We start from the raw sequence: 16,081 nt of genomic DNA, 5'->3' as shown, positions 1-16,081 counted from the left end.
ATATTGTATGAATTTAGCCTTTAAATATGGAGACTTATTTTATGGCCCAGCATTTGGTCTTAATGAATGTTCCTTGTGCACTTGAAAAGTATGTATATATTTCTGTTCTACAGTGGAATGTTCTATATGTGTCATGTCAGATTAGTTGGTAGTATTATTTAGGTCGTTACTGATTTTCTACCTATTGATTCTTTCAATCAATAAGAAAGGAGTCTGGAAATTTATTGTAATTAAAGATTTGGGTATTTCTCATTTCCATCTATACGTTTTTGTTTTTTACTACTCCTTTTAAGTGAATACATTTTAGGGTTGTTATATCTTATTAATGAACTTACCCTTTATCACAATGGAATGCCCCACTTTATAAGCCAGTAAGATCTTTTTCCTGAAATTTAGTTTGTCTTATATTAGTATAGCTATACTAATAGCTAATTATCTTATAAGTGTTTGTATGGCTTGTGTTGTTTCCATCCTTTTACAGAGAAACTGTACATTTCTCTTATTTAAACTTCATGTTAACTCTTTTTTAAATTCAATATGACAGTCTTGGGGCACCTGGCTAGCTTAGTTGGTTAAGCATCTGACTTCAGGTCAGGTCATGATCTCATAGTTGGTGAGTTAGAGCCCTGCATCAGGCTCTGTGCTGACAGCTAAGAGCCGGAATACTGCTTCAGATTCTGTGTCTCCCTCTCTCTTTGCCCCTCCCCTGCTCATGTGCTCTTTCTCTCTCTCTCAAAAATGAACATTTAAAAAGTTTTTAAAAATATGACAATCTTTTAATTGGAATGCTTACACCATTATCTTTAATGTAATCAGTGATGTGTTTTGGCTTAGAATTACCATCTTGCTATTTGTTTTCTATCCAACTCTATTCCTGTTTCCTAAGTCCCCAATTTCATTTGGATGAATTAAATAATTCTCTATATTATAGTTTATATCCACTATTTTTTTAATAATGGTTACTCTAGGATTTGCCTATAAGGATCTTAAAAAATATAATTCCATTTTCCTTGCTCTCAATATTTTTCTATTGTTAAAATTTTACTCTTATACATATAACAAACACCAATATACAAACTAAGGTATTACTTTTTGCTTCACTTTAAATCATGAATTCTCTTTTAAGTAAATTAAAACTAAGGAAAGTATTTTATGTTACTCATTTTTTTTCAGATATTTTGTTCCATAAATTCAATTTCCTTAATGTCCCTGAATTCCTCTATTTCTTTAACTTAGCCACATTTGACCAAAAGCTATGAAAATAATATGATCTCCCTTGTTTATTTCCCTTTTTTCACAATGCTTCCCTTTTGTTTTACATATTTGCTTAGTTTTCTACTTATTTATGGTGAGATTACATGTCCCATACCTGTTATTTCTTTATGGGCAGAAATGAAAATATCCAGTGAATTATTAATTTTATATAATACACTTTTGTGTTCTACTATTTCCATTGTTTTTCTTTTACATTTTCATCCCTCATATATTCGTTTATAATGACTCTATTAATTTAAGTCCATGAACATATTGTAATAGCCATTTTAATGTCCTTGTCTCCTAATTTCAACATGTGTATCATCTTATGGTCTGTTTCTATTGATTACCTTTTCTCTTGACCTTTGGTCATTTTTTTCCTGTTGTTTGTGCCTCTTTCTTTCTTTCTTTCTTTCTTTCTTTCTTTCTTTCTTTTGCTGTTATTTTGCTTGTTTTTGCATGTTTAGTATTTTTTTACTGTATACTAGATATTGCAGATGCATACCATAAAATTTTGTGATCTTCTAAAGAAAGTTGGGTTTTGTTCTAAAGTAAGTTATGTTACTGGCTGATCATCTTGATCTTGTGGTGGTTTGGATTTTACATTTGTTAGTATAGGGCTGTTTATATTTGACCTTAGTCTCAAGCAAAATCTCAACATGATCTTTTCTTCTAAATCATGGCTCTCAAGAGGGTTCAGTGAAAAACCTAATATGTTTATCTGTTTTCCCAACTTGATGAAATTTGAGGTTTGAACACAGTCTTTGCAGTGGACATCTGTTGAAAGTCTGTTTAGCCTTTTCAGCTTTCTAGCTTTTGATTTTCATGAGATGTTTGGAATGTTCATTCTTCATGCAACTAAGGGTTAACCTTAGGATTCTGCGGGGGTTGGGGGAGGGGAAGAGTGTCGATTGGGGATTTGGGAATATCATTTTCCTGTGGCTCTTTCACATGGCTTCCCAGTGAGATTTTTCAGTCATTCTGTCATTTCAGAACACTATCCTCTGACACCTCAGACCAGTACAATTGAGGATTGCAACTTGGGTCCTAGCTGCCCAGCACTGTAGGGGTTGAAATCTTCAAGGGGAAAAAGAAGCCTCAAAAGTACAGATTTCCCCTAGAGTTCTCTGCTTTCAAGGGACAAATCCCTTTAGTTCTTTCTGCTTTCATTTGGTTATTATTATCTTTAATTCTTAAAAAAATACTCTTCCTAGAGTTTACATATTTTAAGAATATTTGCTGAGAGTTTGGTACAGTGGAATGTCTCAGGGAGCACCAGAGTGGTTCAGTTGGTTAAGTGTCTGACTTTAGCTGAGGTTATGATCTCATAGGCTGTGAGTTCAAGCCCTTCATTAGGCTCTCTGCTGTCAGCATAAAGCCCACTTCAAATCCTCTGTCCTTCCTCTCTCTGTCCCTCCCTTGCTCTCTCTCTCACTCTCTCTCTCTCTCCCTGTTTGAAAAATAACATTAAAAAAAAAAGAATATGCCAGTTCCATTGATTTCTGTTTGTTTTATTTTTGAAATGATACACACAGAGCACACTGCCAATTTTTGGAAAATTGTTTCTTATTACAAAGTATTTATTGAATATGAAGAGATTTAACATTCAGTCATATTGTTGATTTTTTATATCCTCCAAGTTTTTGTTCTTTTATATATTAAAAGAATTAAAGAGAAAAGTTATAGTATTAACTTTCCTTTAAATTGCCTTCCCTTTCTTAATTAGTCATACAGACTGAATTAATTTCTTAACCTGAGGGGAACCTACAGTCTTGCCCTTCTGAGATTTTCTAAAATAAATTGGAATAAGAGAAAAATACAGGTACACCCAAAAGGATTTAACTGACATATGTGTGTGTGTGTGTGTGTGTGTGTGTGTGTGTGTGTATGTGTGTGTGTGTATACATATATATAATGCATGTATGCATATATATATATATGCAATTAATTTTCCCCTGAAAAAATGTTTATGAAATATCTTTAAAAAGCATTGTTTTCTATGAGAAACAGATAAGTAAACAAAGCTTTAAGGTTTTTCTCCTCTCTCATGCATATATGAAATGTAATATGTCTAATTCAAAGATTATCAAGTATCTATATTTTTATTTCCTGTTTTTTCTATTACCTTTATTAATAAGTAAAATTCTCAAGCAAAGGAAGGTTTTTTTTTTCTTTTTTGTAGGACTACTTGTGTTGTTCCCCATATTTGGGGAATTTATTATACTTGGAAGCAAGTACAACATTACAAGAATACCATTTAACTAAGCTCATGTGATGTCAATTAAGAATTTTAACAATTGTATAGTAATTTTATTTTATTTTATTTTATTTTTAATATATGAAATTTATTGTCAAATTGGTTTCCATAAAACACCCAGTGCTCATCCCAAAAGATGCCCTCTTCAATGCTCATCACCCACCCTCCCCTCCCTGCCACCCCCCATCAACCCTCAGTTTGTTCTCAGTTTTTAAGTTTCTTATGCTTTGGCTGTCTCCCACCCTAACCTCTTTTTTTTTCCTTCCCCTCCCCCATGGGTTTCTGTTAAATTTCTCAGGATCCAATTTGTATAGTAATCTTAAAAAAAGAAAGCTAATTTAGCGTATTTTAAATCAAAAATAAAATTTTCTTAAATTTCTATTATTTTAAAAGGACTGTGTTCAAATGTATAATAGTACCTTTTGGGTTATTTTAGTGTATCATATAACTGTTTCCAAATTTTCTATGAATAAAAACATGTAATAAACACTATTTCTATCTTCTGTTCAAGCAGCTAGAATATGCAATATTCAAGCTATAATCAAATAGAATTGAAAATAAATACATGCACTCACACATAAAAACACATGCATGCACACACACGCACAATTCAATGCAGAAAAGGCTATTTGTCCTCAAGAGATTTATTTCTTTTTAATATCTACTGTTGTACGGAAGAAGCCTTTAATTGTTTCTTTAATTACTCCAGCACGTCTACCTTAACATCTTGTCTGATAACCTTATCTACACAACTGTTATTCCTTAGTTGAAAAGTGATTTAGGATGGCTAATCTCTTTTTCTGTTTCAATCTGTGCTTTCTCTATTTTCTAGTCAGTACTAGAAACAGCACTCAAAGGGACTCAAGCTCTACCACACTTCCACTTTGCTTTAATTAAATCATTTGTTGGCATTTGATGTAATTTATGGCTGATAACTTTAGATTTGTCTCATACCAGACTATGCACAGTTTCATCTATTTCTTCTCAGTTTAGTTTTCATTCCAGAAAGTTCCATTAAGGGAATATTAAAATATTGTATAAAGATAATAAATAGCCTTACACAAGTTTAAAGGCAATATTGTTCTTTTGTCTGTATTTTCCACTGGTAAGATGACTTTTACCTCAAAGTGTCCATAGTTCTGTACTGTTGCATTTACAGATACAGAAATGCAACCACATATATTTACATATGTAAGCATCAAAGAGTATGCCATGTAACAAATTTACTTTGACTTAAAATTTTCAAGCAATCTTGTTTAATAATATATCTACTGTTTCTTTAATCATTTGGCCATTTAATGCTTACCTTATATAGTTGGTAATAATATGTGGAACAGCTGCAAACTTTCACAGTAATAGGTACAATCGAATCTGATGTGTCTAATTAATTTTTAGTCCAACAAATTAGTTTTGTTCTTCATTACTCTCCAATGGGAGAAAGACATTACATTTCATTATATTTTTTGTCTGCAAGAACAATGGAGCGTTACAGGTCACATGCATCCCTTGTCTATACTCTAATTAGTCCAACTGACAACATTTTTCAAAAATACCAGAAGCATAAGAAATAGTAATAAACCTTGGGTAACATATATATCACACTGTACCAAATATGATATTTTATGGACCTTTTACACAAATGAAGGACACATTTTCTCTTCTCTTTGTTCTATAAGGTGTTTGTTTTCTCTTTAGTAACTATTAGTAGTTAGAAAAATCGCCAGATATGTGTATGTCTCATATTGAAAATATGAGCTCAGTTTAAATACATTTTTTTAAATGTTTATAATTGAAAGAGGGCAAGTGAGCAGGGGAGAGGCAGAGAGCCTAATGCAGGGCTTGAACTCATGAACCATGAGATTATGACCTGAGCTGAAGTCAGATGCTTAACCAATTGAGCCACCCAGGTGCCCTTTTAAATACATTTTAAACTAAGTTTATATGTATAATAATAAAGGGCAAATAGGTTGGAAAAATTAACCAGGTTTATTACATAAGTGAATCTGGTTTTCACATCTAGAATTTAACACAAAAGACATTTCAGAAATAGAATATAAGTATGCATAACAAAAATACTAGCAGCTGTAAGAAACAAGCCTATGTACTGATTGGCTTAAAAAAATAAAGGTTGTTTGTTTTTTCTTATTCATACCCCTGTCTAGTATGGAGTAGCAGAATGGGTGGGGCTTCTACTCCACACAGTTATTCAGGGAATTTCAATCCTTCCAGTCACTAGCTGTGCCATCTTTGAGCGGGGTCAGAATCCTCCAAAGATCCACTCTTTCTATTTAACATTAGGAAGGAAAGAGAATGTCAAGTATTGTTACAGTAGTGTCTGGGTCAGATCTGGAAGTAGTATGCATAACTTGTGCCCCTGCTGTATTGGCCAATAACTCAGTCACTTTGTTTCACTTCAACTACAAGTGAGTCTGGGAAATGTAGGTTAATTTCTGACCTGAAAGAAAGAAGAAACTAGTAAACAAGTCATCTGTGGTTTTCCAGATCTCACATCTGGACAATTTACAACTTACATCCCTGAAGTTATGTGAGTGGTTCTTAAAGTAACCTGTACCTATACCTGGGTCCTAATTTTGAATCAACAAACTACTGTGTTCCTATCAGCCTCTTTACATACATTATCTTAAATAACACTCCCAAATATTTGAAACAGGACTGTTGCCAACTAGCAGAAACAGGTACTTGAAAAGATTAAGTGACCTACATGAGGTTATTGCTTACTTAAGCTAGTAAGTGGCAGGGATGATATTCAAACAGAAAACTTCAAAGACCGTGTTCTTTCTAATATATTGTAGTGCCATGATAACTAAAACAATGAACATCTTTGGATGTAATATGTTGAAATTAGCCACTTATATTTCGATTTCGATTTCTTTTAAAAAGCCTTTGATTAGTAATTAATAAGATATGATGTTGACATTACAAATAATTTCACATCAGTGTGTAAATTTCTTAATCTCTTATATAAACACCTAACCTAAATCTTTGCTCTTAAGTGATACTATGATTCCATGAGTTTTTAACTATTTTAAAATGTGGATTAAGATTTTAATTATCTCTGAGAGGTCTAAATTCTCAAAAACATGAGTATTTCTAGAATAATAGTCCAGATTTAAATGTTTATTTTAGTGGGTCACCTGGGTGGCTCAGTTGGTTAAGCGTCTGATTTGATTTCAGATCAGGTCCCGAATCTTACAGTTCCTGAGATCAATCCCCATGTTGGGCTGTATGCTGACAGCACAGAGCCTGCTTGGGATTCTCTCTCTCCCTCCCTCTCTCTCTGGCCATCTCCTGCTTGCTCTCTGTCTCTCTCTCAAAATAAATAAATTAATTTTAAAAAGTAAATGTTTAGGGGCGCCTGGGTGGCGCAGTCGGTTAGGCGTCCGACTTCAGCCAGGTCACGATCTCGCGGTCCGTGAGTTCGAGCCCCGCGTCAGGCTCTGGGCTGATGGCTCGGAGCCTGGAGCCTGTTTCCCATTCTGTGTCTCCCTCTCTCTCTGCCCCTCCCCCGTTCATGCTCTGTCTCTCTCTGTCCCAAAAATAAATAAACGTTGAAAATAAAAAAAAATTAAAAAAAAAAAAAAAAAAAGTAAATGTTTAGTAACATAGACCTTAGAATTAATTTTAAAGTTGTCTTTTTAATTAAACCTACAAGTGGATTTTCAAATTAGTTTAGTTTTAAAGGAATATGTGAGATTTATCTTTTTGTGACATTTTTTTTTAATTTTTTTTCAACGTTTATTTATTTTTTGGGACAGAGAGAGACAGAGCATGAACGGGGGAGGGGCAGAGAGAGAGGGAGACACAGAATCGGAAACAGGCTCCAGGCTCTGAGCCATCAGCCCAGAGCCCGACGCGGGGCTCAAACTCACGGACCGCGAGATCGTGACCTGGCTGAAGTCGGATGCTTAACCGACTGTGCCACCCAGGCGCCCCATTTTTGTGACATTTTAATTATAGACACTAATCTCTATGAAAATATACTTCTATAATTGTCATTGTTTTATATAGTAGTTTTAATACATTCCAAAAAAATTAAAGGCTGTTTGATCAAAATAAATTCCCTGTTAGAATATTAAGGATAATATTAAGTTACCTATTTTTAAATCTTGAACACTTCAACTTAGGCAGTGCTATAGAGGAAAGACAATTTATAAATACCCTGTGAATGTTGTAGTTGCTTTTTTAAATTTTATTTTAGCAAGACTATGTTAAAATATGCTTTATTTGGCTGAAGAAACGTTGCTGTTATTTTGCCCACTAGCACTTGCATTAGTACTTATTGATAAGGCAATAAATCAAGAAGCAGTTCTGAATCTATTCATAGTAACCCCAAGCATAAGGGAGCAATGTTCTTAATCACATTTTAAACTCATAACTTGATTCTTCTTCTGAAACGTATAATATACGCTTATCAATAATTTTGACAGGCTCAGAGCACAATTATTACCTGCCTTCATAGGAATTTTATAATTTTCTCTGTCTTTGGTACACCATGTAGGTATTCCTGTGTTGACTTTCATAATAATGTTTACTAAAACTATTATTTCTTCCACAGGAGGACGTAATGAAGTTGTCATTACTGAAAACAATAACAGCATAACTGAACAAATCACTGATGTTGTGAAGCAACCAGCCTTTATAGCTGGTATTGGTGGTGCCTGCTGGGTAATCTTGATGGGTTTTAGCATCTGGTTGTATTGGCGAAGAAAGAAGAGAAAGGGGCTCAGTAATTATGCTGGTAAGAGACTGTCTCTAGCTAAGAAAACCTCTTAACTTTAGGAATGTAATGAAATGAAAGAGAAGGAATGGAATTGAATAACGAATGAGTGAATGAACGAATGAATGAATAGATGTTTTGGGCTTGTTTTAAACACCTGCTCTGTAAAATGCAATTATAAACAACGTGCTTTAATGCATCTCTTTTCACCATATTACGTTATAAACATAAGGCAAGCTTTTTGCTTGTATCTCCGATGAAGTGCAACAAGAATGCACATGGATATGTGTAACCATTTTTTTCTCAAGTAGTTCTTCAAAACTCACTCACAAGCACAGCACACACACACACACACACACACACACACACACACACACACAGACTGCATGCTATGCAGCCATTATTTGAGAAGTGGATTTAGGCAAGAGCGTTACTAACATGCTCAGTGAGAACAAAAATATTTAAAATATAGCTTTTAGTATTTCAAGATGCAGATTACAATAGGACATGTCCCGGAAGGCAAATAAAAATAAGCAAAAAAAATCTCATCACAATTAATAAGACTGGTGAGGCATGAATTAAATGACTTCATAATCACTTAAAGAGGGTGTCTGTTTCAAGGTAGCCAATCATCATTTTAGAAGGAAGAAAAATGGGAAGGAAAAGAAGCAGAAGAAAAAGAAGATCCTAGATATTCTATTTGCAAAAATGTTTTCTTTTTAGAGTCTGAAACAGAATTCCAAGGAGTCAAAAATTGTGACCTTCAAAACATTTCTGAGGCAGAGGAGATAGGGGAGGGGGTGGAATTATCAAGTCAGTGATTAGAAGAGTGAACTCAGTAATGAAGCTATAGTTAATAATCACTTTAATTGCAATTCATTTTAAGTATTTCCTCTAACAACAATCATAAAAATAAGTTGTCTCACAATATTTCACTCTTTCTAGAATTTAGAAGGGAATAATTTTCATTTAACATCATCCTACAAACATTTTAGAATTTTTGACACATTTTATTCAGTCTTCTATTTCTAGTTTTAATTTTAAGTTTAAATGTTTATAAATGTCTTAATAACTGATTTTGACAGAAACTTCATAGTTTATTAAGCTGATATGCTGCTGTAGCTTGTAGGCTTCTAAGCCACTGATAATGTCTAAATACTGCAAAATGGAAGGGATAGGACCCGCTTGGTTGTCTTACTGGTTATTTCACAGTATTTAAATATGATGATTTGATTCTAACGTTATAGCTCATATCTGTATCTTATGAAAATAAAGCTTATTATTTACTGGTTAGACTACGTTTCAAAGACTAGAGAAAGCAGTATAGTGTATCCATTGAAAAGGGGATTCCAAACTTTGTGACTTGCAGTCATTCTCCCATTCTCATATTCCATTGGTCGCTGATGGTTTCTCCCTTGTGTTTTATCATTCTGAGTGCTATCTCACCACATCAGGGAGGCATTCTTCCCACCAAGGAATACTAGGTAATAACTGCCAAGTGTCAGAGTCTTGAACATTCGTGATATTTAATGTACTTCTTGTTCTGCAGTCCAGTCCTCTACTTTCACTCTTTGTAGGTATTGTCCATCAACCCATCTATTTAGTCAATCACCATGTTACAGTTCATCCCTGTGATGCACGTACAAATCATCTAAATCATAGGGAAGAACTGACTTAATTCATGGACTAGTTTATGTTTATCCCTTTGCTTGACCTAAGTGAAAATAATAAAAGATTGACCGTGCTAGTTTCACTGCAAAGTTCTAAGATATCCACATTCGAGGCATTGCATTTTTATCCCCCACATTCATTCCCTCACTCCTTACAAATAACATAGTTCTCTTAACTTTTAGGTTTGTGCTTTTAGTAAAATTATATCAGACTTCCTTGTTCTTCTTTTTCCTCTCCCTTTTATTTTTTTTTAACATCAGTTCTTTTTAAAACCTATGCATTTAATTTGAAAATATCTGTTGGTTTTTGAGCTTGACAAGAATAGTACAGTTCCTATTATCATTTCTCATTGTGATTGATATCCATCTGCTTGTAGAGGAACTGCTAACTCAGAAGGTGCTATGCCCTTCAAATATTTTGGAATAAGGCCAAGCCAGAGAGCAGCCTTTCAAAACCTTTATACTTAATTGATAGATGGCTGACTCCCAGAATGGATTTACCTTCAACTAATAATTTGCCTTCTAGCAAGTGATGTTCTCTGCTAAGTGAGAAGCAAATGAAAATCCAAACCACAGGTACCTAGCAATGTATATCTGACTTTATGATCTTTTTTATAATCTCCGTCCATATACATCTTACCCTTCACCTGTTAAAATTTTCATATTCTTGTCCTTATACAACTTTAAAAATGGGGATTTTAAATAGGAATGATTAGTGGAATATGTATCAAAGTTTTAAATTTCTGATGTTGTAGGAGCACAAAGATTTCATACAAGGCTATTTTTTTCTTTCTTTGAAGTGTGTTATAAAACTTATAGGGAATATACTTGATTTGTACTGGTTCTATTTATATTTTGGTTTTCATAAAACTTCTCTGGGAATGTTTTAAATTTTACCAGTATGAAAGCAATGTCATTTTTCTCACAAAATGGAAAGCCTACTGTTTTCACATTTTTACTACATGGTAATGTCTATATAGTGTCCAAACTTTATTGTTAATTCATGAGAGCATTGGTAATTTTTTTCCCTAAATAAACAAAAAGTCTATTTTGGGATAAGTATTTAGATTAATTTTGTAACATAAGATATTTCCTTTCTTTCCAACCTCAGTTGTGATCTTGGATTATACTTAAACATCTGGTGCAATTTATATATATTAAGATATAATATATATTTTGTGCAATTTGCATATATACACACATTTTATTTTATTTTGTTTTATTTACTTTTTTTTTTTTTTTTTTGAGAGAGAGAGAGGGTGCAACTGAGTAAGGGGCAGAGAGAAGGCAAGAGAGAGAGAATCTCACACAGGCTCTGCACCATCAGCATGGAGCCCAAAGTGAGGCTCCTGACGCGGGTCTCGATCTCACCCAGTGGGGCACCCGTGCTCACCCAAAGGGAGACTTGAACTCACCCTATGTTGGGGGGGAGGCTGAAGCTCACCTGATGCGGGGCTCAAACTCAGGAACCTTGAGATCATGACCTGAGCCGAAGTCAGATGCTTGACCAACTGAATCACCCAGCTGCCCCTATACATGCATTTTAATAAAGCTTGACTGACTCTAAGTAGAATTGTAAAGCAGGTAAAATTTGATTTCGGCACTCCCTTTTCTCTGCTTCATTCCAAATCTCCTCTTACCACTAGAAGTAGAACAGGGAAGATTTTAACTGGTGGGAAGACATTTCAATATCTTTCAGGTTGGAAATTCTAACTCTCAGCAGGCAGCCTTCCACTCACCCTGTGCAGGCAAAAACTTACTGACTTTTTTTAAAGCTAATCTTTGTGTATCTGTCATGTGGAAAATTATATTTGAATGTTTAGAAGGAAATAAAATAAAAACATGCTACTCAGTATTGATATTTTTCATATATTGGAGGATTTAACATATTTATCATAGAACACTAGTGAATGACACCTTACATTGTAAAAATGAATATCAAGTATCAAATGCAGGGGCGCTTGGGTGGCTTAGTTGGTTAAGTGTCCTACTCTTCAGCTCGGGTCATGATCTCACGATTTCTGGGTTCAAGCCCCATGGCAGCACAGAGCCTGCTTGGGCTTTTCTCTCCTCCTCTCTCTCTCTCTCTGACACTCCCGCTGTCTCAAAATAAATAAATAACCTTAAAATAATGAATTAAATGCAAACATATATTTAAATGATCTGAGAGGAGAATTTGGCCTGAATATACTTTGTTTCTTTACATAGCAGATAGTGGAGATTTCCCCAGGCAATGTTACATGCTAACTTCTTATTCAATTGTTTCCTATTTATCCTTTCTTTAATTCTTCAGATATAATCACATGTCACCTCTTTGCATATGGTGCAAAGAAAGGCAGCTTGAACAACAACAAAAAAGGGAATCCTTATATTCTATGTGAAATCATTTTATACTTTCATACAGCATCATACAATGTTATTTATCTTATGCTCCATTGAGCACTAAAAGTCTACTTGTCACTGCTTGTGAGGCTCATGACTGCTCGACTAATTCACCACTTGAATTGTTGTAACATCAAATGAGTTGTAAAAAGATTTGGGCAGAAAAAACAGAGCATATGAGGTGATTTTTGAATCTGGAGTAAATGTTTGATCACGGGTATAACAGTATTTGTGAATAGATAAATAAACAACGTAAGTTTGAATAAAAACCATGTAGCTCACAGGAGAGGTCTATGTAGCTATATGTATATATAATATACATACTCATATATATCCATTTTATAATCCTCATGAAGGCTAATGACTCTTTTCAAACTTACCTTGTTCACTTTTCTTATTCACAATTTTTAAGTTATCAACTTTTTAATGAAAGTATATATTTTGCACCTAAAGGGGTGAGTGATACTTTATAAGTATTATATTACATCTGAGAATAACAGGCTTTATGAAACTCAGTAAATATAAACAATATATTATTGAGTAAGCAAATTATGAAATGCTAAACACTTCTTACATAGCTTTAAAACTGTTGGTAAAATATAAATTATTTGACAAAACTATCCAAAGAGAGCTAAAAGATTTGATGGAATTTTTATACTCTGATTTTCTGGGCTGAGTTAATGCTTATTAAAAGAGGATTAATCTACATTCATATTTGAGAACTAGCTTATCAGGAGAGGGAATGAGGCTTGGCTGGCAACATTAAAGTTTCCATTTGGAGTAGGAAAATGTGGCCTACTAGAGATAGGCACTCTGAAAGCTTCCTTACCTCAAAATGTCAATTTACCACATAGTTACATTTCCCTTCCCCCTCAGTTCTAGCAGGCATGAGATTAGGATTAATCCTGTCAGATAATAGTAGAGGTACTTTCTGTATGACATAAACTTGCAAAATCTCTTTACCTTATTTCCTTTATAAATATTGCAATAAATTCAAAATATTTAATGCAATTCTAAAACGTTTCAGATTGTGGTGTCTGTAGAACATTTTGGACATCTTAGCATGATCCAGTTAGCTTTAGATTAAAAAAAACAAAAAACAAAAAAAAACTTCTATATGTTGTTCCCTGAAGTTCTTAACTTTATATACTAGCAGGGACTCGTTCCTGGTAAAGATTCACACTTATTTCAAATTTATCTCTGGTAAGCACAACGTTATTACACTGTGATTATCAAAATCATGACCAGAGCCAAATTTTCCAACGACCTCTCTTTCCCTCCCTCTTGCTTTTAAATTCAAGGAAGTTCAACATCTTTTTGAAATGAAAGCCAAATCAAATCAGAAGAAATAGCTTGCAATTTTCTGTGGCATTTATTTTTCCCCGCTCTGGAAGGAAGGAAGGAAGGAAGGAAGGAAGGAAGGAAGGAAGGAAGGAAAAAGAAAGAAAGAAAGAAAGAAAGAAAGAAAGAAAGAAAGAAAGAAAGAAAGAAAGAAAAGAAAGAGAGGAAAGAAGGAAGGGAGGGAGGGAGCAGGGGAGGAAGGAAGGAAGAAAGAGAGGAAGGGAGGAAAGGAGAAAAGAAAGAAGGAGGATGGGGGAGGAAAGAAGGAAGAAAGAAAGAAAACGAAAAAAGACAGGAGAAAAATGCTAATCAAAACACCATATATGACTTCTATTTGTGAGTTCTAATTGCTTGTCCTTATTTCTAGTCTACTTTTCATTTCATGGTCTAATGCAACAAAGTTACTTTTGGTCTACTTTTCAAGATGGAACAAATCCAGAAGTTTGGAGTATGTGGTAAAAAAGGAAACTTGAATATTTGTCATATTTTTTTTCTTTCTTTACAAAGATAACTAATCAAACATTTTATAGTTACGGTTTCTTTTTTTGTTTGTTTGTTTGTTTTTTGGGTTTCTTTTGTCATGGAAGCATACAAAATAGAGAATTTTCATGTATACCAAATTCTGCTTCTGGACCATTTTAAGTTGGTCATGCATTTATATAATGTCCTGTTTATTTTTGCCTTTGTACAGTTCGTATGCAGAGGTGCAAAGATAAGAGTCTGTATGGAATATTTTGCCAAAAGAGGTCTAGAAACATTTGAAAACGTATTTTAATGATGACTGGAACACAAATTGAAAATGGATATGTCCTAAATGCTTTGAAATTTAAATATATTTTACTCACAACATTTAGCATAGAGTCCTTAGCATAGACTCCATTCTCTAACACGTCTTTAATTTAACCTTGATGATATTTCCCCAGTATTCTATGTGTTAAAATATATATAACATAAAAGATACTATTTTGACTATATTTAAGTATACAGAGTGGTATCATTAATGATACCATTATGATGTGTGATCATCACCACCATCCACCTCCAAAATTTTTTTCATCTTCAAATTGAAACTTTATACCCTGTAAATAATAACACCCCATTCCCCCTCCACTGCTCTAATCCCTGGAAATCACCTTTCTACTTCCTGTCTATGATTTTGGCTACTCCAACTTCCTCCTATTAGAGGAATCATATAGTACTTGCCTTTTTGTGACTGATTTATATCACTTAGCATAATGTCCTCAAGTTCACCCAGGTTTTAGCATGTCAGAATTCTCTCCTTTCTTATAGCTGAATTGTATGTATATAAAACCATTTTTCGTATCTATCCGTCCATCTATGGACATTTTGATTGCTTCCAAGTTTTACCTATTGTGAATAACAGTACTATGGACATGGGTCTACAAATATCTTTTGAGACCTTGCTTTCAGTTATTTTGGGTATATACTCAGAAATGGAATTGTTGGATCATATGGTAATTTTATATTTTTAAATTTTGAGGAGCCACCCGTTCCAATTTCACTACAGTTCCAATTTCTCTCCTTGCCGAGACTTGTTATTTATTGTGTCTTGCATAGTAGCCATCCTGATGGATGTGAAGTAGTGTCTCATTGTAATTTTGATTTTTATTTCCCTGATATTCAGTGATGCTGAGCATCCTTTCAGGGCTTAGTGGCCATTTGAATGCTCTCTGTTCAGTAAAATTTTGAGTGTGGCCTTATAACTTTAAAATTCATATTTTATGAAGAATTTACCAGTAGTATATAAAAGTACAACTTAATTTCTGGGCCTCTGCTTCAGTTGCCTTTTTTTTTTCCCTCTAATATCACTTATTGCTCTAACAATAATGGAAAGTTTGGATGGGGACGGAGGAGCATCTAAATTAAGAAAAATACTTAGCTTGTTTCCACAGATCTTCGAAATAGCACATTTTGAGGTGTAGCCTATCAGTGCCTGCTTATTTGCATATTCACAATGATATTCACAACATTATCTTAACTCTCTTTTAGTAAAGTAAAACATTCACTTGATAGCCCATTAAAAAAAACACATAACTAGAAAGTCACATCCCATGGAAAAAAGCTAATTAGCTGTACTGTTTTCACATTTTGTGTGCACATTTTTTTCCTTAATCAGGACTTTATTTAATAGCTCCAGTACTCAATATTTTTTTATCAATTGTTTCAAATTAATCCTTTTTTTGTTTTTGTTAAAGGCAATTATTAATGGGACCCAATGTGGTATGGGCCACTGCTGATTCTTGTCTCCCGTCACTTAAGCGAGCTTGTCAGGAAGTAGAGTAGCGATCAGTGTCCTTTCATCTTCTCTGAGGAGATGTCCAAAGCCAGTTCTGGGCAGACGCAAAGGATATGTCAGGACTGTTTTGTAATGAACTTGAGATGTTACCGGAAAAATTGAGGAGGCAATGTAGTTCAGGT

At 34.0% G+C, this 16,081-nt stretch overlaps 1 protein-coding gene across 21 annotated transcripts in view; it reads left to right on the top strand.

Annotated features, from left to right (window-relative positions):
* The window catches only part of ROBO2 (roundabout guidance receptor 2), a 1,716,380-nt gene that overhangs the window by 1,642,319 nt on the left and 57,980 nt on the right, over window positions 1–16,081 (top strand). For all 21 annotated transcript variants that reach the window (XM_086675717.1, XM_086675722.1, XM_086675715.1 and 18 more), the window contains one exon: window positions 8,088–8,270. In XM_086675717.1, coding sequence (XP_086531843.1) covers window positions 8,088–8,270 — 183 coding nt within the window. The remainder of the gene's footprint in view (window positions 1–8,087; window positions 8,271–16,081) is intronic.

The sequence above is a fragment of the Puma concolor genome, chromosome C2 (assembly GCF_028749965.1).
Source record: "Puma concolor isolate L17-30 chromosome C2, mPumCon1.1.hap2, whole genome shotgun sequence".
In the NCBI taxonomy this organism is placed as follows: Eukaryota; Metazoa; Chordata; class Mammalia; order Carnivora; family Felidae; genus Puma; species Puma concolor.
The sequence above is the reverse complement of the archived record's forward strand: the minus strand, read 5'-3'. Positions and strand labels throughout refer to the sequence as shown.